This window comes from Crocodylus porosus, unplaced genomic scaffold (genome assembly GCF_001723895.1).
Source record: "Crocodylus porosus isolate Cpor-Errol unplaced genomic scaffold, CroPor_comp1, whole genome shotgun sequence".
In the NCBI taxonomy this organism is placed as follows: Eukaryota; Metazoa; Chordata; order Crocodylia; family Crocodylidae; genus Crocodylus; species Crocodylus porosus.
This window is the reverse complement of record NW_017728947.1, coordinates 28,955,504-28,982,250: the sequence shown is the minus strand read 5'-3', so window position 1 is coordinate 28,982,250 and position 26,747 is coordinate 28,955,504. Positions and strand designations below refer to the sequence as shown.

At 43.8% G+C, this 26,747-nt stretch overlaps 1 protein-coding gene across 2 annotated transcripts in view; it reads left to right on the top strand.

The window, feature by feature from the left end:
* Window positions 1-26,747, top strand: part of NELL1 (neural EGFL like 1) — a 502,747-nt gene that overhangs the window by 142,155 nt on the left and 333,845 nt on the right. For both annotated transcript variants that reach the window (XM_019551935.1, XM_019551934.1), the window contains exon 12: window positions 5,777-5,905. In XM_019551935.1, coding sequence (XP_019407480.1) covers window positions 5,777-5,905 — 129 coding nt within the window. The remainder of the gene's footprint in view (window positions 1-5,776; window positions 5,906-26,747) is intronic.

Here is a 26,747-nt window from a genome sequence, read left to right as displayed (position 1 = left end):
ACTGCAGCTGGGGAAGGCACTTCAATTAGCATATTTCTCATCTCTGTCTAACTGTGAGACTCAAGATTTTTCTGAGTAAAAGAAAAACGGAGTGAATTTTGCTTTATCAGAAGCAGAAATCAAATGTTTCTCATGCATTGTGGTGGGAATTTGAGCTATTTCAAGGTTTTAGTTTTATTAAGGTTCTGGCGGTGGTTAAAAAGTATGAATTAGGTACTTTCTACGCATAATCATAATAATGCTTAGGATTTAAAAAAAGCTGTATATCCTCAAAGTATGCTTTACAGATTATCTGATTAAACCTTGTGATGCCCTTGTGTTACTGTAGCGCTACTGCACAGTGCACATTTATTGAAATGGTGTCTCAATGCATATATAAGTTGAAAAGAATTATTAAACACATTGTTTGAGGTCAAATCTCCAGGTGCACAATCTCCAAAGACATGAAGGAAATCAGAAGAGCATCAGAGCTCATATCTTGGTAAAACTTGTTCATATAAGAGATTGTGGTGTGCTAGTTAACAGTAACACCATTCTTTATCAGGTTCATTAGGCACCCAGATTTACTTTACAAGTGCCTGGTCACTGGGAGCTATGTGTACCCAGAGGCTTAGAAAGGAAAGCCAGTAAGATTTGTAGCGTCTAATTTTAGGTAATCTACTTTGAAAGTTGTAGGCCTCATCAGTTGTATACTTTTTCCTGAGGCCATGCAGGTGATCAGTTCATGTTCTGAAGCATGGGATTTGGTTACTTGTATAATTATCTTAGCATAAATTATTAACATGTATTGTGCAGTCAGGTAACATTAGGAAGTACCCCTATTTATTATAGATAGTAGGAATAGATGCGATTATGATCTCAGTAGGAAATAATTAAAGCAAACAATCTAACAACCTTAGCAAAATAGGCAGTAACATAATCAGAGATATTTGGAGACAGAACAGAGGTTATCTAGCCCATCAAAAATCTAGACACTCTCTTCTGTAGTTAATTCCCTTATGGTAGTACCTAATTGTATCTTGAATGTCTTGAATGACTTTGGAGGGCTGTTCTGCACATTTATCTTTTCATGTGTGGGGGAAAAATTGGTTCCCAACATCTGTTCTGAATGTGTTTATCTGTAATTTTAATTCATGCTCACTTGCCTTGTCATCTGTGTTGGCCTGAAATTAGTTGAGATTATCAGTACTATTTAAGATTTTATGTGCTTCCATTAAGTTCTTTCCAACTGCCTTTTTGCTGGGATATGGTTATTTTTTAAAGCCTTTTCCTATATCTAGTGCAGGTCTGAAAGTCTCTGATCAGACATTACAGCATATTAATGAAGCCTTGACAGTTCATTTATTTTTGCTTGGCCAATATGGGTGTGTGAACTCTGCTACTTGGTAGCCCCTGTTACTAACTGGGAATTTCAAGACCACAATATGGCTTCAGCTTGTGGTTTCTACATATTACGTTATTTTAAAGGTTGTTTCATCATGCAAGACCCTAATAAAAATCTGCTATTACTCTTCTACTAATTATTTATTTTCTAATGGCTTAATACTTGCTGTCATGAATAAATTTTCAGTTGGCCCAATTCGTCTAAGCATTTTCACTTGGGTTTAAGTCCATTTCTGTTTAGTAAAGCATCGGAGCTTGTGCTTAAACCAATTAATCAATGGGTCTTGAGTATATATTTAAAGCTGGGCACATGCCTAAGTACTGTGCTGAATAGGGATTGCCTTAGCTCATGCTTAATGGGCCGAATATAGGCTACTTGCGTGCGAGTAGAACAGGAATTGTGTTCTATCCCCTCAGTAGATGGCCATAGTTTTACTGCTGACAGTTCAGGAGGCCCTGGGAAGTTATCAGGCCAATATAGCCTACAGTATTCTAGATCCAGAGAGTGAATCAGGAAATATATATGGTTTGATTCCCCTGTAAAAACCTACACTTACAGAGATGTAGATCTAGAAAAGAGGTAACAACTGTCTTGCCAAGCTGTGTTGTCCATAGCTTTCCCGAAACACTATACCTGCTTTTTTACCTCTCAGGAATAATGCCTTTAAAGGGCCTCTGGTCAAGTGCTGCCGCCCATAATATTTTGTGCCATAGCATACATTACTTGAATAGCTAGCAGTAAATGTAATTTGCTTTGTAAAAGCTCAGTGATCTATGGTATGGAAATAGCATATATGCTTCTACAGAGATGTTTTTCAGCTTTCCGTTTCTGGTGGTATTTAACATGTTTTCTGAAGTGCTATGAGAAACAATGAGGTTGAATTTAACAGCAGGCAATATACTTTAAAATCCAGGGCTGATAATAGTGCTTCATAAGTGTCTTGTAATAATAAACACCAAGCCAGTCCATGTGTGGAGCAGGGCATTCTATCAGTGTAACTCCCTAATTATAGGAGAACAATAAAGAATTCTCTAAAGTCTCTAATTAAATATAGTTAAGTTAGAGCACTGGAACATTTTTTGTTCTGCCATCTTGTCACAGTCTGCAGCCTTGAAAAACTTAATATAAGAAAGAAACTGATTTTGAGAAGAGTTGCATTCGGATAGTGTTGATTACCAGCAGGGGAACAAAAGAATCAAGGATTTGCCTGGAGGACTTTTAAAAAGGCAGCAATTGTAATGGCACAAGATGGATAACAAGAATAATTATCATAAATGATAAGCAAGACAAAGTCCGTAGAAATATCCTGTGGCACTGAGAACTAATGAAGGACTCCACAGTTTGGAGAGAAGTTTGAGTTAGATATGGACAGCTGAAGTGAAGATAAACAAATCAACCTGCATTTGCTAACCTCTGACTGACTAGAAAGGAGAAATATCTCTTTTGTGAGCATTACTCTAATAATGAAAAGTAAGGATGAAAAGCAGATGGAATCTTTGTCTTCCAGGGCAGAAAACTAGGTAACAGTAGGAACGTTCTAACTAGAATAACATGCTGAGAAAAATAGGATGCATCAGGTATACAGGTTTTAGATGAGAAAACTAATATGTATAATGACAAATCCTAGCATAATTGTATCAACTCATATGAAAGTAATGATAATACTATATATGACTACAAAAGGGTGGTAGAGTTTTAGAGGAGCAGCAAAAAGATTGGGCTATAGTATACTTAAGGATTGTATGTGATAAAGCAAATGTTACAGTATTCTTAGTCTTGGTATGTTGACCAAATGGCTGACAGTGGATTAGAAATTAGGGTAGAAATTTGGTGTTAAGTGGGTCAGTTTTCAAAGATGGGTTCCTCTATTCAGCATTGATTAAAGTTAGGCACATGCTTCAGGGCAGAAGTAAGGAGTTCAATTCTCTGACGGCATAAATTTATGAGTGCGGTCAATGGAACTGTGTCCTTTTATACTGGTAGAGAGTTTAGCCAGGGTTCCTAAGGCTTTACTTACAGTACTTGTGTATTTTTTACTGGACTGTGAAATTACTATAGAATTGAAAAGTATTTGAAATTTTATTAAGAGAGCTTAAAACAGAAAGAAAAAAAAGTGTATTTTATTGAAAGCAAGATCTTATTGAAGGAGCAAGTGAACAGAGCACAAGTAATATATACCTGTCTAGCAGCTATTAATAAGATTAATCTAAACTTCAAGAATTGAGTTGGACATTGACATTGAGTGATTGTACCCTCCACTAACACAAGTGTTTCTTTTGCCAAATAACCTGATATTCCAGTTGTAGACTGGTACCTTTCAGCCTTTTACTGCACAGAATTCCTCCTGTGTAATGCTTTAGATTATTACTTGATTATTAATGAAGCTGATATTTTTTGTAACAATGAACATTGTTACCCTCAGGATAACACCAAAAAACCTGCTTACACCAGGTAAGAACTTGATTTACTGAGGATTTCAAAAGTTCCCCAAAGTACAGTTAAGCAGTGTTAGAGCAAAGGGTGTGGAAAAAAAGCACCTAAGGTCTTAGATTGCCATTTAAATCTTAGAACTTTAGGTCTTCTGTTTCATAGACATTCTTCTGGGAATTTAGAAAACTTTCAAATCAATGAACTAGAACTTTTACAGAAAGGAAATTTTTCTCTATCCCTTCTGTAATCAAAAATAGCAGAACTAGAGTTCAGACAAACCCAAAGTATGATGTATTTCTGAAGAGTAAAGAATGAGACTATGCTTGCAAAATAAGTTATTTAGATTTAATATCACGATAATTTCTAGAATTATTTGTAATTATGATAAATACAATTGGGATTTTTATAGAAAATCCTCAAAGGTATACTTAGCATCAGAATTCAGAATAAACAGTTGAGACTGAGATGTAGAATTCAAAATTTGTGGGTATAAGTTAATATAATTCCATTTTATTAGACTCTGTTAGAGTATATAACAGATTTAACAAATAACAAATATATTTTCCAAAAAAAAGAAGCAGCCAAAATCCTGTTTCATACTACCAGGGCAAATGGAATTCAGTAAGAAAATTAACTACCACTATCAAAAGAAAGTTAACTACCGCCACCAACCTTGTAGTCTCCAATCTTGGAAGTCTTTAAGAGTAGACTGGACAGACACCTTGCTGAGATCATTTGATCTCAACAGTATACCTGCCCAGAGCAGGGAGGTTGGACTTGGTGATCTTTCAAGGTCCCTTCCAGCCCTTAATTTCTATGTATGATATAATTTCCAAGCTTTCCCAGTAATTAAATATGTATAACACCAGTAGAGTGACTTCAGAGCCAATTTTGTAAGTAAGGAAATGATTTCTATCTCCTGTCTCAACAGGGGAAGCAAAACAAGATATTCTGACATTTTCTTTACTGTATTTACCTACATACATGATGACCCTAAATGTAAGCTGACACCAGTAATTAGATTCTACACATGGAAACTTTAAAATTTATTATAATTTTCCATGTATGGAATCTAATTATTGGAGGACCATCTTCAATTCACCCCCACCCCCACACGCACACTACTGCAGGTGGGTGGGGGGGTGAGAGATGAGGATGAGGCAGGAAATGGTAGACTGTGGGGACAGTGGGGGGGCAGTAATGGGACAGGCAGTGTGGGGTGGTGGGAGACACAGTAGGGGCAGAGAGTGTGGAGGTTGTAAGGCAGGCAGTGGGAAGGATGGGTAGCTTGACCCCTGCTGCCTGGTGTTCCCCCCTCCACTTTCCCCCAGTTGTGCCTGCTGCCTGTCCCCAGTCTCAAGCTGTCTTGATTCCCTTCCCCTCCTCCCCTTTCCATATTGCTTCTGCTGTGGACAGCCTCAGGTCCCAGCTCCCCCTTTCTCCCATCTCCCCCACTGAAGTCTCTCCCCCTTGCCTACTTCCTCCCCTACTTTTGCTCCATGCCAGCAGACTCCATCCGTGCTGCAACCCAGAGCACGGAGCATAGCTCCAGCCTGGCTCTGCAGCTGTGGTGTGGAGTGGGCCCTGATGCTTTGGGGCCAGGCTGGAGAAGCAGTGCAGTTTCTGTGCCACTCGTAAAACTTTGATTATAGTTTATCTTTTATAATGTGACATTAAAAAAAATTGTAGTTTAATTAACACTCTTCTGTTATCCTGACTTGATGGTGGCTAAAAATGAAGTGGTATATACTTCCTTGAACTCATTTGAACCTCTATTCATGCTCATTTGAACCTCTAGCATGCATTTTCCCTCCATTGTGCCTCCATACTAAAATGTTTGAGATATACCATCACAAAACATACCATCACACATTTTTGTGGCATAGTGAGATATAAATATGAAATCTGGTTATTTGAATTTAGCATGCTATAATACAAAATTGTGTCCACTTTGTATTTCAGGTCATAACTTTTGTGCAGGAGGACACAGGTGTGGTGAAAATTCAGAGTGCAAAAACTGGAACACAAAAGCTACTTGTGAATGCAAGAGTGGTTATGTCTCTATCCAGGGGGACTCAGCATATTGTGAAGGTAAACAAGATATTCAGTGAATATCTTTTTGGCAGTCCACTGAGAAATGTACTGTTAAGGAAATTGCTGAAAAATGAATTACATCATTAGATTCTTTTTTATGATCGTTGTCTGTTTCAGTGTTATATTTGCAAACATGCTTACAAACAAGGTAGTTGGGAAGTCAGTGAGACTATTCAGATGCCTGACTGTCCATTGGCAGCTGTAGTGCCAAGCTCTGATCTTCTTAATAGCAGCTTTTTTTGCTTTTGGGAATGTATTGAGGATGGATACATTTTCCCACTGATGGAGATAGTAGCTTTGGTAGTGATGCTATTTAGCATCACCAGCAAAGAAATTTACAATGCCTTTCCTGACTGGGTATATTGCAGTTGTACCTAGAAACATTAACCTGCAGTACTTTCTTTGGGTAAGATAATTTTCGGGAATGGTCTTACTATTGTACAGAATAAACATATTTCCCAGGAGGCACTCCTTTATGCTGTTGAGCTACTTTCTATTGCTATGATGTATTATTCCACCTCGGGAAAGAATGCAGCATGGCATTACTCTCGTTCTTTTCTCTTTGGTGGAGTTCTATTTCCTACAGCCTGCTCTTATGTTTTTGATGGGAGCAATTTAGTAGCTACTACTTGCTGTATATTCTTTAGTGTGATAACTTGACATAAACAGCATTCCTTTAGTTTTGTATTTTTTTTTAAATATAAGGACTTTGTATGCTGGGGGAGTACTCTTTATGATTTTAACCTTCCTGCATCTTTTTCTATACTATCTTTAGAAATATTTCCCAGTTTTCTTCTTTTGTCAGTGCTGGTGATGGAAAAGATATGACATTTTTGACAAACTGCTGAATTATATGGTAGGAGTGGGAGACGAGTGAAGAATATGAAACAGACACATTTACATTGGTATCATTTGCAATTAAAATGAAAATATATGTAGAGAAGATTTTTAAAATCATATATAAATGACCAAGACTCCTCTAGCCATGATGGATAAAGGCATTCTTCAAATGAAAACAAAAATGATAAATCGTACAGAGTTGTCAGTTCATGTTTTAGAAGCAAAACAGTCTCTCTTCTAAAAAAATAAAATTAAATTAAAACATGATTTTAGAGTCTACAAAATAATTTCAAAAATTTACTTCACAGGGCAATGGTAGAGATTCAGTATTTTAAGAGGTTGTAGAGATAGTGGAAAGAACTTCTATATAGATGCTACAAGAGCTTCTTACAAATCAATTCAAATCTAAAAAGATTCTTTATTAGCTCCAATATAGCACCCAGTGTGGGTTCTCTCTCCTCTTCTAGCTATCCTAAATAAAACCAAAACATTTTTTCATCCTGAAAACTCCTTTAATCAGATTTCAGTGATTTTTCTTGCATCTTGTATAGTTCTTTTTTCTGTATGATAACAGTTTAAACATCTTGACTCAAAATATGGTAGTATTTGAGATTCTGGCTATAAATTAGCAGTGCTGGAGCGGGGAAAGCTCTCTGAACAAAGTAACTATCCCTGGTTTAAGAGTATTTAGCTGACTTTACGGAACATATCAAAGCTTTGTCTTATATGGATCTGTGTGGAACCAAAGGGAGGAAATCAAGCATGATTCTGTTGCTTGATGTCAGGAAGAGAAAAAGTGGGGTTTGAACAATAGTGTGCCGAAAAGAACTGTTGATATTTAGCTTTGTGAAATGCTTGTGATTTGGGATGGTATGGGGAAGAGAAGGTACTGTGGCTGAGTGATCTATAGCTTGTCAAATCCATCAGTGACATCTCTTGTTCATGGTGATAAGGAATGCTTAGTCCTGCTACACCCCCCTGAAATAAAAGAGCCCTACACAAGGCCTGATCATCTTGTATATGATCAGGTTCTATCTTATTTAACTGCTGTCATCTTTCTGCTTTATCTGTCGAATAATACTCAATTCATAGTCAGTTGACTAAATTTTGCCCTCAGGTGCATACACAGATGCCACTGAAATCAATGGTGGCCATACATGTGCACCCAAGGAGAGAATTTGGTGTAGTATCTGGACCCAGTATCAGATTTCCTGCAGATTTGTATTCATATGTGAGTATATCAGGTTCATATTAAATGCGTCAGTCTTCTTAATAGAATGAGACACAACCTGTAGAAGCAAGGAAATTGTTGTATGAGTTTCTGACAGTGTTCTGAATTCAGTTCTTTTGTTCTTAAGCATAGAAACATAAATGGCATCTACAATAAGTTCTTCTGAGACACTGCAGTTAAAATATCTCATATTCTGACATATTTAGTAAGTGGCACCTTAACTGAGAACACTGTGGATCATTAACTTTCAGGTTTCAAATACCCTTCAAGAGCATTTGATTTTTTTTTTTTAATGTATTTTAATGCATGGTATTGTTTTTCATTCTCCGTATTGTACTGTCATTTATGCTGACTTACACTGATGTCATTTTGCCTTTCTTCATCCCATTGTCTTGTCACCCCTTACCTGTTTCAGCATTGTTTTGACATCGTAGCATCTCCTAGAAAAACTTGCATTGACTCGTCTATTTTTATTTTGTTTTCTTATGTATTTTTGTTACTTTTAACATTATATCTTTACATTTTCATTGTTACAGGAAAAGTTTGCTATGGTGCTATGGTATTAAAAAAACATCACCAAATCAAAAAAAAAGGAAGAAAGAACATCAGAAGAGCATTTGCTGTTCATTGCCAACAGCTGTTTTTTCCCTCCCCCGGTGGTCTTAATCTCTGTTCAAACATGAATTTGGAAAAATGAATATAATTAATATAAAGGTGATTTTAGTTAAAATAGTTTTAAAAACCACCCAGAATGATTAAAGAATGTCATTGGCGATCCTTCATATTTTCTTAAAGCTGATAAAAAGGCTAAGCTTTTACTCCCTAAAAACAATAGTTGCTTCTCTGGCCCTTATGTACTTTGTGCCATTTAGAGTATTTGTTTTGAGAGTTCAGTGGAAGTATTAAATGTGTAATCTTTATTCTGTGAAGATTTTCATTACCCTGTGACAATTAGTATCATCTTTACTTTGTATATATGAGGCTACTGAAACAAGTTAATGATTCTTGTAGAACCAGGCATCTCTTCACCTTTCAAGAGCAATTGGGAAAGTTTGTATGTACACAAGACTGTTGACAGACTTGCATGTGGATACAAGACAGTTTGATATCTGCAGATGTGAAACTGTTCATCTGTGTATGCATGTGTGTCTATTTGCAGCTATAGAGTGCCAGCACATGTAACTTTAGGATGGAGGCTAGATATCAGGTACTTAGGACCAGATCACAAGGGCTAGGAACAGAAATTACACATAAATTAATGTAAGTGATTGGAAACTGGTTCAAATCTGTAACGCAACAGAAGTTCAGTGCACATAAACCACTTTCAAAATGACTGAAACTGGTTTAAGATAAACCTGGATGGATGTAATATCAGACTTGACTGACTTAGGTTAAATTGGTTTATTGAACTTCTGTCCAAGATTCCCTCCAGATTCAAGTTAACTCAGTAGCCCAGCATCCCAGGATGCTTTACACCTCTTCTCCACACCCCCATTCATAGGGTGTAGGGGCAGCTTTGGCCCAAACTGTCTGCTCCACCCCAGCAGTGAGGTGTGCTCTAATGTCCCCCAGCTTCTGGCCATGGCCAGTGCACGCATACGGCTGCATTTCTGGAGTCAAAAGTGAATATCTGTTCATTTGCTTATCAGTTCAGTCTGTGCAGCTTAGACTAACCTGCAAAGATTGAATTGATTCAGTCTCAGGCTTTCTGACTGTCTTTCTGTAGCCAAAGGGGATGAGTGTTGCAATGCCTAACTTTTAGGTACCTGATTCTGAGAATAGAGTTCACAAACTTAGGAGTTTAATTTCCATGTACAGTGAATGAGCAGAGTGAGGGATGGGATTGACAACATCTAGGAGCTGAGCAATGGGGCAGCAGTGAGGCCATGGAAAACACTGAAGAAGAGTGAGAGAGAGAGCCCACTTCTCCAGATTTAGTTGTCTCCCTGCACCTCTGAGTTAGGTGTCTATTTGAGATTGTGTTTCATAACTCAAAACTGTGACCTGGACTTAGGCACCTAAATCATTGCTTTGTATATGGGCAAATGTAACCATTAATTTTTTAAAGAGGTGCCGAAGTCCAGAAGGTGATGGTGATGACAAGATAGCTGTCTTTTGTATAGTATTGTACTTGTTAAAGTACTTGCTGAGGAAATAGGAGACTTAGGTCTCTGGTGGACATTTATTTAAAGGCATGATGGGATTTGATACATGATTCCAACAATCCCTCATGCCATGCTGAATGTGGAGGGGGAACTCAGGATCATGATTGGCTTGTTGTCAGCTCAGTTTGGGGACCACATAGGGGTCTGGAACCAGCCCTGGTGCAGTCTGATGCCCAGCTGGCCAGAGCTGCTGAGCATGGGGTTTAAAGTCCCCTGTGGAGGACGCTGAAGGCTCCATCCACTGGGAGCCTCTGTTTCCCTGTTCTGTCAGCTCAGCCAGAGCTGCCCAGCACATGGTTTAAGTTCTGGCTGGGGTGAGCAGAGGCTTTCCCCCACTGGGGACTTTAATCCCCAAGCTGAATAATTCTGGCTGGGCAGCACTGTACTGGGAGTCTGTCTTCTCCATCAGGAGGCTCTGCTCCCCTTTCTGGGCTACCCAGCCAGAGCTGCTCAATATGGATCTTAAAGTCCCCAGTGGGTAGTGCGGGGCTCCTCCTCCTGGTTTGGTGGTCTGTAGTACAGGAGACCCTCACCATTCGTGGGGGATATGTTCTGGATATTGCAGCCAATGGCGAAACCCGTGAATACAGCACTGCGTTCGTGAACACTGTCGGTGTTCATGAATGGCGTGTGCCCTTGGGGGTGGGGAGAGGGAGGGTGCGGCTGTGCTGGTGATGGCGAGAGGGCGGTGGCGACGGTGGGAGCCCAGCAGCAGCAAGCACAGCGCTCCCAAGGGTTTTCTGTAAGTGTATTTAAGATGCGGGTTCGACATTCACGCTGTAACAAGATGAATGTTCTCTGTGTGTGGGGAATATTTGGCGCACCGCGAATGTCTGAAACTGCGAATGCCAAACCCGCGAATAGCAAGGGTTTCCTGTATACATCTACAGCTAGGTCTCTCTCACCATGCCCCCTCCTCCCCATAGTTTGACCCAGAGGGTTTCAAGCCATTCTTCTTTGGAGCTGATGTTGGCCTCCAAGGAGCTGTACTGCTCCCTCACGTAGACAGCTACACCTTCACCTTTCTTCCCTGCTTGGTGCTTTCTGTGCAAGGTATAGCCCTCTGGCTATGCTCCAGTCATGTGAGGCGTCCCACCAGGTCTCTAATCCCTACTTGATCGTAAGGTCTATTGGAGAGTAGGAGGGCTAGCTCTTCCTCCTTGTTCCCCATACTCTTGTCATTAGTGTTGTTAGCAATAAAAACTTAGGATTCTAGACTAGACCAGGGATTGACACAGCACCTTGTTTGATGAGTGACAGAAAGGCTTTATTTAAAATCAAGTCAAGTGAGCCCAAACCAAATCAAAGTCCAGTAATTAGCTATAAGGTGATGATTTCTCACTAAGAGGCGGTCTGTTTCCCTTCAACTTATCGAGTAAGTTGGGTGCATCAGCAACTGGTGTCAGAAAGATTTCTCACTCTTGAAATGCACATGCTGTTTGCTGTTTTACTGTCTTTTTTATACGCTTAGTTTAGCATCTTGAAAGCATTCTTTTAGTTGTGTAAATCAAGAAAGAGTCCCAAGCAGTAATTGACAGGAAAAACCTGCTCATTACTGGTTATCAGACATTTTTAATTTGAATGAGTTTCCTTCTTTGGTAACAAGAGGTTATCTGGCTTGAAACATATCAAGAAACTGATTAACAGCTAGAAAAAAACATACTAAATTGGGAGGAGAGATCTATTACATATGGAGAATGTCTCTTCCTGCACATAAACACGAGTTAGTCACAAAAGAAATATTAACCATACTAATTAATCAAGGATAGACATTTCATATGGTTATACACCAGACACCTAGATGTTTGCTTGAAATCATTCTGAATATAGCAAGATAAGCTGGAAGATATACTTCATTATTCCTTCTTAGATGGCCTGGCCATGAACTTGCATCCTCTTGCAAGATGCAGTTAGCATTATTATTCTGCATTTTATCTTTTGTGAGTAGGCCCAAGCTTAGCATGAGTTTCAGTCATCAGTGTATAGGCACCTGAGTCCTCCAGGTGAGACCCTAGAATTCCTGTCACACTGAAGGAGAACTGTTCCCTCAGTTCCTGGAAGAGTGGCTTTCCTAGTGACCCCATCTACAGACCTGTCTTGTATACTGGTCCCTGGGTATGATCCAGCCCATGCTTTCCCAGCAATCTTAGTTTAAAGCCCTATCTAGAAGATAGATAGTCCTTCTGCTGGGCTGCCTAGTGAGTGTTGGTTTGTGTGGAGTTTAAAGCCCCACAGATAGGGTAAGCCAAACCCCCACACTGGGTGCCACACTTCCCCCAACCTCCATGCTGGGTGCCTCTGTTTCACTGTGCTGGGCAGCCTAGCCCAGTCAGAGCTGCATGGCACAGGGTTGAAAGTCCTGGTATAGGGGAGCAGAGGCTCCCCTCTGCCAGGATTTTAAGGCATATACTGAGCAGTTCTGGCTGGCCAGCCTGGTGCAGAGAAACCTTTTCTTCCCTGTGCCTGGGGACTGCTGTTCTGTGTGGAGTTTATAGCCAAAGACTTCCCCCCACCATGAGCCTTTGTTTCCCTGTGCTGGGCAGCCCAACCAGGGCTGCTCAGAGAAGTGTTTAAAGTCCCAGATCAGGGAAGCCTGTTGGCTTCCCCCAACCCATCTCTGTTGGGGACAAAAATCAGCTGATTCATTGGCCACTGGCCACATGCTAAATTTAAGGTGCCATATAGGTGAAGCATAAGAACATTTTTATGGCTCATTCCTCATTTTGTGGTGCCTTAAATTGGGTGCACATGTAGCACTCTTTTTATTTGTGGAAATAAATATAACACGTACAGGAGGTTCTAGGTTTTATGCCAGCCCGAGGGGGGTTCAATTCACATCTCTTACTTCAAACTGTAGGCTAGGTTAGAGGCACCTCCACACCTTCTGTACAAGCCAAAAATAAAACATTCACAGAAGAGAGTAAATAAAAGGGATTACAATTCTGTATCCCACTTATATCCCCTGGGAAGAGGAAAATCCTGGATCCTGGTACCTGGATCCAGGTAAGATGTAGCATTTCTGGACATATGCAACAGCTGAACTCCAGGTGTCTCTGGAACTTTACTAGCCCATACTCAGGTTCCTATGGCCTCTTAAGAGGTTAGATGGATTTTGGTAAATTACAAGTTGCATTTTAGATGCACACATGCTTTTTTTCCTTTGCATTTGCCCAAGATGGCCCAGAAAGCTAGTGGTAGAATCAGAAAGAAGGAATTCATCAATCTTAGCACGCTTTTCATTTCGCAAGACTGGAAAAATAGCAATTTTAATACTTTGCACTTCTTTGTTGCCTTCTGTCCAAGCATCTCAAAGCATTTTACAAGTATCAATTAGATAATCACAATGCTACATATGAGAGAAGAAATTGTCATGTTTCATTTTACAGTGAGAGAATCTGAGGCAGAGAGAGGTGAAGTGACTCGCCTTTGCTCGTACAAGAAATAAATGGCAGAAAAAAGAAGCTAAAACAGCTGACAGCCAGCTCTTTTTCTTTAGCCACAAGGCTCTCTTCTAGATACTGGGGAGCAAAAAGACACTCCTGTTTCCCTTCTAGCCAGAGGATGTTTTGCCATAGATTTCTTAGGCCTCCTCTATGCTTTACTGGTATTGTGCAGTTAACTGATTTAATTGCACAATTAACTGAAACCAGCTACACAAGCAAAGTACCTATTATGCCCAGGGCTGTCCCTAGGGGGGTGCGAATTGGGGTGACCGCCTTGGGCCCTGTGCTTTGGGGGGCACTGTGGAGCTGGGCGGAGCAGCTGTGGCGACTCTGCGCTGCCAGTAGCTTCATGTCCAGCTGCTCTGCACCCTCTCTTCTCCACCCCTGCCAAATCCAGGTGTCTGGCTGCTCAGCAAACTCCCCCCTCCCAGCTGGTGAATCTGCCGCTGGCTTCTTTGTATCCAGGGGCAGGACCCAGCACAGGCTGATTTGCCCTGGGCCCTGCACCCTGCTCGGGTCGGCTCTGATCATGCTATAAAAAACTCCAACCAGCTATAAAATTAGACCTTGAAAATATATATATGTACTGCATAGCTGGTTGGTAATCCAGCTTTAATTTGCATGTGTAGCAGGATCTTGCCTGCAGATGGGAGCCCTGTCAGCTGACAGGGCACCCAGCTGCAGAAGTGTACCATTCCCAGTCAAGCCTGAAAGTCCCATAACTAAGGGGATTTTCAGTCCTAGCAGCTACCAACTCTGGGTCCCAGCAGCTGTGGATGCTGGATACTGGCAGTCTCACAGCTGTGGATGCTGGATCCTGGCAGTCAGCCTCCCAGCGCCAGGACCCAGCTGGGTCTTGTCAGCTGTAGGTTGCAGCTGCAATCTCCCATCCCTGGGGGTGCATGGTGCCTAGAGGGCTAGGAGATCATGACTGTCATGTTCTCCCATCTCCAGGGGTATGTGAAACTACCAGGGCTGAGAGCCCCTGAGCAAAGGGATCTCCCACCCATGGAAGTTTGCTTCTTGCTGTTGCAGAGGGAGCCTGATTGGCAATACGGGTTGATACGATCTAATGCATGATTTCACCCTTATGCCTCCTTTTATGCATGTATGGCTTTTGTGGATCATTCATTAGATCTCACTGGTTGTGTGGACCATGCATTAGATTCCATGTGCCTTTACATGCATCAGACCAGGAGGATAAGGTGGATGAAGCTTTCTTCAAACAGCTAATGGAAGCTTCCCAATCACAGGCCCTGGTTCTCACGGGGGACTTCAGTCACCCTGACGTTGGATGGGAGGAGAAGACAGCATTGCATGGACAGTTCAAGAAGTTATTGGAGAGTGTTGGGGACAAGTCTGTGGAGCAAGTATTGGAGAGGCCATCTTGGGGCTGTGCTTCTTTTAACCTACTGCTCACAAGCAGGGAAGAATTGGTGGGGAATGTAGTAATGGATTGCAACTTGGGCAGCAGTGACCACAAGATGGTTGAGTTCATGATCCTGAGGAAAGGAATGAACAAAGGAGAGCAGCAGAGTATGGACCCTGAACTTCAGAAAAGCAGACTTTGCCTCGCTCAGGGAACTAATGGGTAGGATTGCCTGAAAAGTGGTTTCAAAGAGGATTGACCTAGACTGTTCTTAGTGATAGCAGGTGACAGAACAAGGAGCAATGGTCTCAAGTTGCAGCACAGGAAGCTTAGGTTAGATATTAGGAAACACTTTCTCATGAGGAGGGTAGTAAAGCACTGGAACAGGTTACCCAGGGAAACTGTGGATTCTCCATCCTTAGAGGTTTTTTGGAACAAGCTAGACAAAGCCTTAGTTAGGATGATGTAGTTGGGGACAGTCCTGAGGAAGGGGTTGGGCTAGACCTCCTGAAGTTCCTTCCAACCCATATTTTCTATGATTCGCTGTAGAGAGGCCCTTAGTGAAGTGTAAGTTTGGGTTCCAGCTTGTTTCTTCATCTTTTATACTCTCAACATTTTTAATGTATTAGAAATAAGTAATTTGTATTTAAGAGCTTATTTTGCCTGGTTCTATACTGGCAGTTTAGTTGTAAACATGCATATTAAAAAATAAAATTATTTGTGCTAACCTCCTCCTCAAACACCCAAGTCTTCTCAAGAAAACACCAAGTAAAAATGATAAAGTAATCTATCACCAGATACCTTGCCATGCTGCACAACATCCTTTTCACTGCTGGTTAGCCAGATGATAATAATGTCACCCCTGATAATAGATGTAATATAAAGAGTCATCTATTGACCAGAATGAAGGGGGCCAGTATGATTCATATTCTTATTCTATTAGAATTTTGCAAGCTTCTTTTCCCATTAACAAACTTGGCTGACATGCTTTCTAAATTTTGTCCCAGCAGGTCATTTAAAGAACATAAAGCACAAGCTTTGTGAATCTGAATTGACTTCATAGAATCAAAGAACAAAACAAGAGTGTCTTAAAAGAGTAAAAAACAAAAGTGTTTTGGATCTAACTGTGTTGATTAGTCTATGATTCAGACTGGACATTCCAGCCAAAGCCTTTAACAGTTTGAAGGGGTGTCCAGGGTAAATGGGGAGCTGGATGTGGTTTGTGCTGCTTTTCAGTAGCAAATTTGAGTTTGATGTGGAGCTAGTCATTCTGTGGGCTTTTGTGTCAATATAATTCAGTGGCTGTAACTATTTTCTTTTATGACCCTATCTTCAGGGTTATCTTCCCTGTAGTTACCTCAGCTTGAGAAGTAGGTGAATTAAGTGCCTTACCCCGTAAGTAGGTTCTGGTTTAAATTGTGGGCTCAGTTCACTAATATCATGGTCTGATCGTGGCAGGGCCGCCATTTTCATGCCTAGATTGCAGGGCTGTTTGCTTCAATAATTGCTCCAGCAGCAAAAGCCTTCCAGCCCAGGGGAGGCACGAAGGGGTTGCAAAAGGGACAGAGGAAGAGAGAGCTTGGAGACAGGTAGGGGAGACCCTGTTTGTTCCTCTGGGTGGGAAAACTGGGGCATGGGGGATTGGGAGCTGCCTTGGCAAATGGCCCTGGCACTGAGTAGGTGAGGGGCTGTTTACAGCCCTGTATGTGTGTTTTCTACCTGTCACCCTGGCCCTGTGTTCCCAACCCCTGCCACCTCAGTTTTCCTACCTGGAGGATCCAACAGCCCCTCTCTTACCTATCTCCAAGCTCTCTCCTCCGCCTTCCCTTTTGCAACCCCTTCCTTTCTTCTCTGGGTGGCTAGGCTTTTGCTGCTTCCTTTGGAATCCTTTCCCTACCCTGCAGGAGCCATCTTGTTGCAACGATATGGCTCCAGCAAGTGGCCATATCATGGCATTTTGTTGCAAATCACATTTTTCATGAAAACTACTTAATTTTGTTATTTTGATGAAAAACGCAAAATTATGATATAAAAGAAGCGTGTTGTTAAGTCCTTAAATGTCTTCCTTCAAGTCTCTAGCCCAGTGGCAACAAGGTTTGAAGAACCCTTCTTAACTGATTATGATTTTTCAGATCCTTCAGATGCTTCTCCTTGTATAATTTCTTTCTGATGAAGAATGTCTTGCATTCAAATATGTGTCTAATTTTAAGCCAACGACATAGTTGGTCCAGTAAAATATATCACCCTTAGAAATCCTTGCCTCTTGTACCCTTTCTTTAACTCTCTCTATTCTAATCCATTTCTTTTTTTCACCTCATCTACCCAACCGTTACTTGGTTAGTGCCCAACAGTTGCTGGTGGTTGATTCACTGGAGAATGACACAATATTTTACTTAGAAATTCAGGTTTGTAAGATTCAGCCAAGCCTGTAACCATTGAGTTAAGTCAAAACAGAGTATGTGAAGAGTAAGCAGTTTTTATATATTTGTTTTAATCCAAACTAGTGCTCTGTATGAGTCTGGATCTTAATATTTTCCCAGAGGTTGCTTCTAAAGCTAGGAGAAACAAATGAGAGAGACAGAAAAGTTGGGGAGGAAGTTGCATATTATTGGTTGGTATTCATTAAAGAGAAAACAGTCTTAAAGTGAGAAAATGTTGTTTCATGATGCTGATTTTCAAGCCATTAATATCTTTTTGACCTGTTTATATGGCTTCAGTCTGAGGGGCTGAGTATTTAATCCCAAAGGCAATGGTTGCCAATGTTTCAGTACAGTATTTTCATCCCAGTATTACCTATTACTTGAATTAGTACATCTCTATGCATATGTGGTATATCGAAAAAAAAGCTAGTGGTAAATAAAAGATGAATATTAAGGAGAGGCAATTACGTTATTGACCTTTAGTTCCCATTAGGGTGGCTGGTCATTTTCATTCATTGCAGATATAAGTATTTTATTGAAATTGATTTTTCATCATCCTCATCCTCATCCTTGTTCCCCTCCTTTTTTAATTTTGGGGAAAGAGAGAGGCTGTAAATTAAAGGATTAATTGAAAATCTCGTAGGTGCTCTTGGCTTCTGGTTAACTGAACTGATGCTCTTTTCATGAAAGGTCAATGAGTTACTCAGTACTTCTTCATGAAAAAGAAAATGCAACTCTTCCTGTTTGTTTGCCTTTTTAAACCTTTCAAGAATCACAGCTCAGAATTGAGGGTATATGTAATTATGAGTACATAAAGTTATGAGGGAATATAAACTTTTAAAACTGTTTGGAGAAGCTTCAATAGAAAATAGCTAATTTTCTATAATTTCTAACCGTCTAGGGAGCCATTTTGATATACTTTTGTGGGATTAAATATTCTTTAAACTTTATTCTCAACATTTAATGTTCATTATTCTAATTTATATTACTTCTTGGGAATTGGATGACTTGGTGAATTGGTAGGAAGAATTGTGGTCTTTAGTTCTAAGTTATTCATTTCAGTCTGATTCTGGCCCATTGCAGCTGCAAAACATAATCTGATGTTAGTTCATCTGACAACATGGAAAGAAATTGTGAGAGGCAAGGGTTTTTGTGAGTGATATCTTTTATTGGACCAATTGCATGGTTGGGATAGACTTAGTCTATTATAGTTTGTCCCAGTCATGCAGTTGGTCCAATAAAAGATATTATGTACAAAAATCTTCTCGTTTCTCGTATTTCCTAGACCATCATAGCTACATCATCCCAACACTAGAAGGAAACTGCTGGTGTCGGTCCTGCTTCCTGGTGTGTGGGCATCCTAGAAACCACTATAACCGTGGATGTTAAATCACAACATACTTGACAACCCAATCTGAGAGGCCAAGGACTGAGTGGTATGAAAATCAAAGTGCCCCCATGCCTTCAAATGATCCATCTATACCTTATTTGGATTTGTGAGATAAGACTGCATTTTTGCCTCTATCTGTTTTGTAGTTAGGTAAAAGACTTCAAGGTTTGCCCACTCTCAGTTGCAAGAGTATAAATCAGGATGGCTGTCACTTGTATTATGCTATGCTTGTATGGGTAAATTCATGACCAGGTTTTGAATACTTTCAGTTTGATGTTAGTGAAACATTGCAGGCCTTCTTGTATAGCATATCCAGTAAGGACTAGGTTCTGCCCCTCTTATTTATGTTGCAAACTGAAATTCCATTGAAAAAAAACTGGATTGCTTATAGAGTAAGATATCATTTACTGAGCATTAGAGTGACAGTATCTGGCCATAAGTAACTAATGATAAAGTATAACTGTCATTAAGACCTGTAGTGTCATTCATTACAGGAGTCTTTTTTCATTGTGTATTATACTTTCATCAGCAAAGATGTGCATTTTTGCATAAGGGATTGGGCTTGCCTTTTATTTTCATTCCCCGACAAGTGTTGCATTTGAGAAAATTCACAAACCTGAGGTGACAGGTTTGGGATACAAAGGACACAGCATCATTTCTTGTTTTACTTTGTTCCAAATATGTTTAGAATTGCTAAAGTGCTGAAGATGTTTAATTTATTGTGATTTTTTGGGGAGACAAAGAAATTTACATATTAGATCATTAATTCAGAGTTACAAGCTGCTGCATATATAAGTAATAATATTTCCTGAAGCAACTCTAGTGAAATTCAGATACGGTCTCTAGGGTTATTGTTCTTCCAGAGCAGTGGAAATATTCAGGTTAAATGAGATCTCAATTATCAAATGGTATTGGATGGTCTAATATTACTTTATTTTTCCATATTTTAACAATTAGCTCTTTACTTTTACTCATTTTTTAGTGCTGTACATTCATAACAGGTAATCAAATGAAAGCATTCTGATGTTTGGAGCACATTTCAGTATTCACTAAGTGCATCTACATGAGATATTTACTGTGGAGCTGTCTGATTAGCTCCTCAGTAAAGTCTCAATGTCTACACATGCAGCCCTATTAGGCCACAGGAAACTAACTACTGTCCTATGGTGGAGTTCTTCAGTGCGCAGCAATGCATGTGCAGATGCTGATGGGGCTGACTAGGACATGAGGGTGCTTCAGTGCAGGAGCTGCCTGACAGTTAGCCCCACACTGGAGCATGCTTGTGCTCCAGCCAGCCCCTCTGCAGTATGTTGATCCAGCTTGGAGCAGCCTCAGGCTGACACCCCCCCACAGGTCCCATGCCAGCTGGGTCTACTCTGACCCCACGTAATGTGCTGTGGTGCCAGGCGGACATGTAAATGCGGGACCTGGTAGCAATAAACTCTGGTGTGATATGCACTGGAGCTTATTGCTTTATGTTAATAGCATGTGTAGATGCATCCAATCACTGTCTGTCTTTGTATACATTATTTTCCTAAATCCAAGATGACTTTGAATTTGCTATCACACAGCAGCAGTGACAGCTCCATCCCTGGCCTGGCCGTGGGCCAAAGCTGGAACCAGACTAGAGCTGCTGCTAGCACTACTGCTGCTGTGTGGCCAGGTGGGGGCCAGAGACAGTATGTGCTCCTTGTTTGGGGTTGAGGCCAGGGCCTGTGGGTAAGTGGCAGGTCAGGGAAGGGGGAACAGGCAGTGGGAGGGTGGCCAGTGGGAAGAGGGGGAGTGGAGAGGGAGCAGCTGCAGCTCTGATTCCAAGCCCTGGTTTTTGGCTAGAGTTGGAGCTACAGCAGCTGTCTGTTTCCCATTTGTACTCAAATCCAGGAAGAGGGGCTTTTTTATCCATGTTAAATGGGGAAAAACATGGTGCGCGCGTGTGTGTCTGTCTGTCTCTATATATAAAATCACTCTTCCTCTCCCTGTCTGCCTCCAGCCCTTCAGCTGGTCCTACATGTGTAAGTAACTCCATGAGGGTAGGGGAGAGGGCGGTTTTAGTCTCTGGAGACATGGTGGGCCACATAACTTTGCACTTTCACCTCTTATTTTTAATATTTATGTAATAAAGAGTAAAAAAGTTTTTTGAAAAAGTGTCTGTCTTGCTCAAGAGACTGACTGAAGAAAATGTTTCCTCTGATCTACACTAAAAGCTAATAAGCATTTCTCTTAGAGCTCTCCTAACATAGATATAGTACTCCAATGTTTATGTTGTTTGGTAATGGCAATCCCAAATTGTGGATTTGGAAGTAGAACCAAGGGTTTGCTGTGTTTGTTTATTCAAAGCATGTAACATAGAAGTGGGGATGGAGATTGAGATGGGGGTAAGGAAATGGGGGTGGGATTTACTCAATTCCAAGACAAGGGTTTTTTCCCATTTAACATGATAGGCAGCTGCTGCAGCTCCAGCACTGGTTTCAGCTCTAGCCCCAACCCTGGGTTGGGATGAAGCCAGAGCCACAGCTGCTGCCTGCCCCTCCATTGCCTGTGTACCATCAGCCTCTCCATCCCCTCTTTACCCTGCCACTCCCCTCCCAAAAGCCTCTGCACAACTGCCACCCCTTCCCTTTCCCTGACTGCTTACCCTTGCTCCAGCACCAGCAGGCTCCACCCCCACTACAGCCCAGGGCATGGAACACGGCCCAAGCTTGGTCCTGTAACACCAGTGGGGAGCTAGCACCACTGATTTGGGGCTGGGCTGGGGCCATGTTCCATGCCCCAGGCTGCAGCAGGGTGGAGCCTGGTAGTGTCAGAGCAAGAGTAAGTGGCAGGATGGGAAGAGAAGGGGAAAGGGCCTGAGCCTGTGAGAGGGCAGGCATAACAGTGGGTAAGTCGTGGGGGGCAGGCTGCAAGGGTCAAGTTGCATGCCCCCCTATTGCCTGTCCCCCACTCTACGAGTGTGATGATATGGTTAGCAGGGCAAACAATACACTGGCATGCATCAACTGATACATCTCAAGCAAAACTAAGGAAATTATTCTCCCACTGTACTTGGCATTAGTGAGGCCGCAGCTGGAAGACTGTGTCCAGTTTTGGGCACCACACTTGAAGATGGATGTGGAGGAGCTTGAGAGAGTCCAGAGAAGAGCCACTCATATGATTAGAGGCCTGAAGAGCAAGCCATACAAGGAAAGGATGACAGATATGGGACTGTTGAGCCTAGAAAAGAGAAGACTTTGGGGGGATTTGGTGGCAACTTACAAATATATTAAGGGAGAGCTTCAGGGGCTAGGCAAACAACTATTCACCAAAGAGTCCTAGGGGAAAACTAGCTCCCCGCTATGCTGGGTTGCACCCCCACCAGGCTGTGGAGGCCCTGGGGGATGGAAGCACTGGGGAGTTCGCAGTGGTGTGCAGCTTCTTCACGTGGCTCTGCTGTACCCTGCCTCCCTGCTTCCCTCCCCTGGGGCCTCTGCAGCCCAGCGGGCATGACCTGGCACAGTGAGGTTAGGGATGTGGGGTTGTGCCCCTCAAAGCAGCGGCATGTGTAGAGGACATGTCACCAGGGCAGCAGGAAGCTCTCAGCGGTGAGGAGCTTCTCTGCGTGGCTTCAGTTTTCCTTGCCATGCCAGGTCATGCCCACTGGGCTGGGGGAGGATAGCAGGGCGGGAGCCTGCACTTGTCCGACACACTGATTTGGGGGTGTGGGTCCCCCCTGCCTCAGCCCTGCCCAGCTCCCTTCCTCCCTCCCTTCTTCCATTCCTCCCTACAGGGGCCTCAATCTCCTCTCCCCCCCAACTTACCTGCTGGAGCTGCTCTGCAAGATGCCTAGGGTCGCATGCATGTCCATGCACGTGGCCCGCTGTCTTACCACCTTCCTCCCAGCTCCCTGCAGGCTGGAACTCTGCCAGCCTGCAGGGAGGTCATTGCAAAATGGCAAAATCTGTGGATTTCTCTGGTAAAATGCGAAAATCATGTTTGCCTGCAGTTAAAGGTAAAATTCTAGTTTACTTCATTTTTTCCGTGGGAAACAGAAGTGAGAGTGTTCTCAAATCTATCTTGCAACACCCAGTCAGAGATTATCTTGGAATCCTTCCAGCTCTTGATGAAGTGAAGAAAGCTCTGTTGATACCGCTGGCTGAAGAATGACAAGGCATTTGGAGCAGATGGAATCCCTCCTGAAATCTTCTAGTAGTGGGGGAGAGGAGTTTACATCTCAGCTCCATCTCAAGGATCTGGAATAATGAGAAAATCCCAGATAGCCTCAGGGATGCCATGATAGTGACAATTTTCAAGGTGATGATCATTCAGTATCAGCTTTGCTGGGCCAGCCATCCCATCCAGATGTCTGACTCCAGACTTCCGAAGCAAATTTTTATTCTTCCAGTTCAGTCAAGTTATACGCTCAAGAGGAGGGCAGAGAAAGTGCTTCAAGGATGTCTTCAGGGTCAACTTGAAAATATGCAATATTGACATAAACCTGTGGGAGACAATTGTCTGAGACCGTCCCAAATGGAGGAAGATTTGTTGCAAGGATCTCAGTACTTTGAAACTAGTGCTCCATGGTCCTGCTGTTGTGCTGCACTGACTGCTGGCTGGCCCACATCCATCTTGACCCTTCTGGCTCTCCCATATGCAGTGGCTGACTGCCAGGCTGCTGTGTGCTGTCCCAGAGCTGCCGCTGCGCTCCTGCTGCCTCGACCCTATCCATCAGGCCAGATTGAGGCATGGACGCCACCAGCGGGTTCCAGGATGTCACTGCCAGGGCTGCTGTCATCCTCCTGGGCCTCTGGCCCTGCCACCTTTGGGCCAGCTGGCCCAGCCAGGACTGGGGGCTGCATGTGGTCCAGCATACCTGGGACTACAAGCAGTGGCTGGAGGTGTTCCACATGACTTGAGCCACCTTCCGTTATCTCCTGGAGCAGCTCTGGCCACATTTGGAGCAGCAGGACACCACCATGCAGCCACCCCTCCCCACAGACACCTGGCTGGCCCTCGCCCTGCTTAAGCTGACCATTCCTGCCAGGCTGCTGTAAGTTAGCCACCTGTCTGGCATGAGCAAAGGCACCACCAGGGAGGCTGTCCTGGAGACTGCTCCTATTACAGCCAGAGGGGCTTTCCCTCCATGGTGCTGCAGGCTGTTTTGGACCACTGAAGTGCTTGACGCATGTGAGTGTCTGCTGGGTGGGCAGTGCCCATGACGTCCGCATCTTCAGGAACTCCAGCCTGCTGGGGCTGGTGGAGAATGGGCTCTTTGTGCTGGGAGTGCTGGACCTGCAGCCGGATGCTTGGTGGATCCACATCTCCTCATCAGGGATCCTGCCTACCCAGTCCTGCCCTGGCTCATGTGGGTCAATGTACTGGTCATTGTCACTGCCTGTGCTGCATAACATCTGTGAGGAGCTCTTTGGTGAGGCCTGGGTGGAGGAGCCATGGTGCGCAGAGGATACCTGACATTAGGAGCACCACCTGCGGTGGCACTGGCAGCGGTGGCTCTCCCCTTTCCCCCCTCAAGGCCCCAGGAGAGCTCTGCACCCACCACTGGGGCAGGGCACCGGGTGCAGGCGGTGCTGGCTGACCTCTGTCTCCAGCACTTCACACTCAAGGGTGCCTGCACTGCCACACACAGGCCCCCCATGTCTCACAAGAAAAAGTTTTTACTCCTGTTGCGTCAGTCAGAGCCCCCTCTCTCCCTCCCTCCTCAACAAACAGACCACCTTCACCACCCACAACACCCATCACAATAAAAAAACCTTCTTCCCCATGAAAAGTATGTGCAATGTCCTTTGTGTGCTGTTGTGGGGTGGGGGCACCTAAGGGTCAGAGCCTGGGGTCAGGCAACTAGCACCCCAGTCTCTGGCCGCTCCTCCATAGGTATGCACGCCACGGCAAGTGTGGCAGGCTGGGGGCTCACCCAGGGGTGATGGCAGTTGGTTTTCCCCTGGTGCAGGTGGCTCCTCCTCCAGTAGGTGGTGTCCAGGGCCAGCAGGGCTGGCTTGTGGTCCTGGCCCTGTTGCAGACAACTTTGGCTCCATGCTTTCATGGAACTGGAGTGAATGGTGGAGCTGGGCCCAGAGGGATGGCTGGGTGGTGCCGGACCTGGGGCAGGATCCTGGGCAGGGGCTTCTGGTTGCTGTAGGCAGTGCAGGACCTCCTTCCAGGCCCAGGTGGGGGCCTGCTGCTTGATGCTGGGTGGCTATCATGGGGCAGGCGGGGCTAGGGTTGGGGGCTGGGCAGCCACCAGCACAAAGGTTACCACCAGGGCCAGAACGCTGTCCAGCATCCAGCGGTTGTCATCCGTGGCCTGCACTGTCTGGGTCAGGATGGCATTCTGCTCCCTCAGCACCTCTACCCACTTGTGCTCCAGGGCCAGGATCTGCGCCTAGAACTCTTGGCCCATGCCTTGTGGTGGGGACTGAGGCTGAGACTGGGGAGCTGGAGTGGCAGGCATAGGCCAGGGCTCCTCAAGCTTCTGGTGAAGACTGCAGCTGGGGAGCACGGTGGGATGTGCTGCTGGTTGCCTGAGGGCCTGCCCCCCCCACCGGATGACATGTCACTGTAGGTGTCAAGCTGGAGGAGGTGCTCAGGCAGGCTGCCCATGCTGCTGTAGACACTATGGCTGTAGCCTGGGTCCTGGGACATGAGGGATGTCCATCAGTTGCCGCATAAAGGGCATGGATTTATGTGCACTCTGTGGCAGACAGTTGTTGCTGGTGATGGCAATCTACTCTGCCCACAAGGGCTTGACCTTGATGCAGCACTGCTGTGTTAACTAGTTGTGCCTGTGCACCTGCATCTGGGCTGACAGCCCCTGATAGACGTGGGCATTGGGATAGACGTGCCCTGTTTGAACAGGAGCTTTACTTCTGCCTCACCCCACAGCACCACAAAGTTACTAGTCTGTTTTTGCAACCAGCTGGGGCTCTGGGTGGCAGGCATAGCCGTGGGCATGAGCGTTGGCAATGATGCCATCTTGGGTCCTGCACCAGCTCTCTGGGCCTCTGCATGGCTGTCCCTGTGCTGCCAGGCCTGCAGCACCCAGTGCAGGGACATGGCACAAGACAGGTAGCCATACAGCTGACGTAATGCCTTGTAGCACCTGCAGGCTTAGGGCAGGCTACAGAAGATGCTGGGGGTGGACTGCAGGCAGGTGGTGCTGGACTTGGCATCCAGAAGCTGCCTGCATCTGTGCCTGGGGTTGACTGACCTGGTTGGAGCCAGCAGAAGTCTGGAGCACCCTGAAGGCCTAGACAGTGCGGGCCTGGCAGCCATGCGGAATTATAGTGCTGGCAGCAGCATGGGGGTGCATGTAGGCTAGGGCATTTGGCCTACAGCCTGCCTAGGGGGACACAGGGTCCTGGAGTGGCCTCAGTCTCCCTGCTGATGTGCCCCAGGGCTCAAAATGCCTGCAGGCTTTTAAGCGCCTGAAGCAGGGGCTGCCACAGAGGCAATCCAGCCCTGGGGAAGGAGAAGCTTCCAGCCCAGAGCCCTGGAGCCAGCTTGAGGCTGGCACCTTAGTGCCAGGGCTGACCTGGGAGAAAATTTGTTTTGGGTTGCGTCTACATGTGTGTTACTAAGCAGTAACTAATCACGAGTAAATTTGATACCTGCATTTGTAGGTATCAGGTTTACTCACGAGAAGGGTTTTTTCCTGTGCAGTAAGCATTCACATGTAGATGCATGTGCTTGCTGCACAGTAAACTCTGCTACTCTGCACCTAAGTATCTCTTGCAGATGTGCCCTGTATGAGTATATGTATCAGAATTAAGATGGGAAATATAGAACCTGGGGATGCCCTTGTTAATCACTTTAGAGATTAGAGCCATACTTTTGTGTGAGCTCGATGCCGAATTATATAGGACTGAATTAAGCACAGGCTCAGACCTGTTCAATTTAAAACTTTTATTGTTTCACAAAGTCATAAACTAAAGGAGGTCTGTTGGTTCACGAGGTTCCCAAATCAAGCCCTTGCTCTCTAACCCGGAGGCTA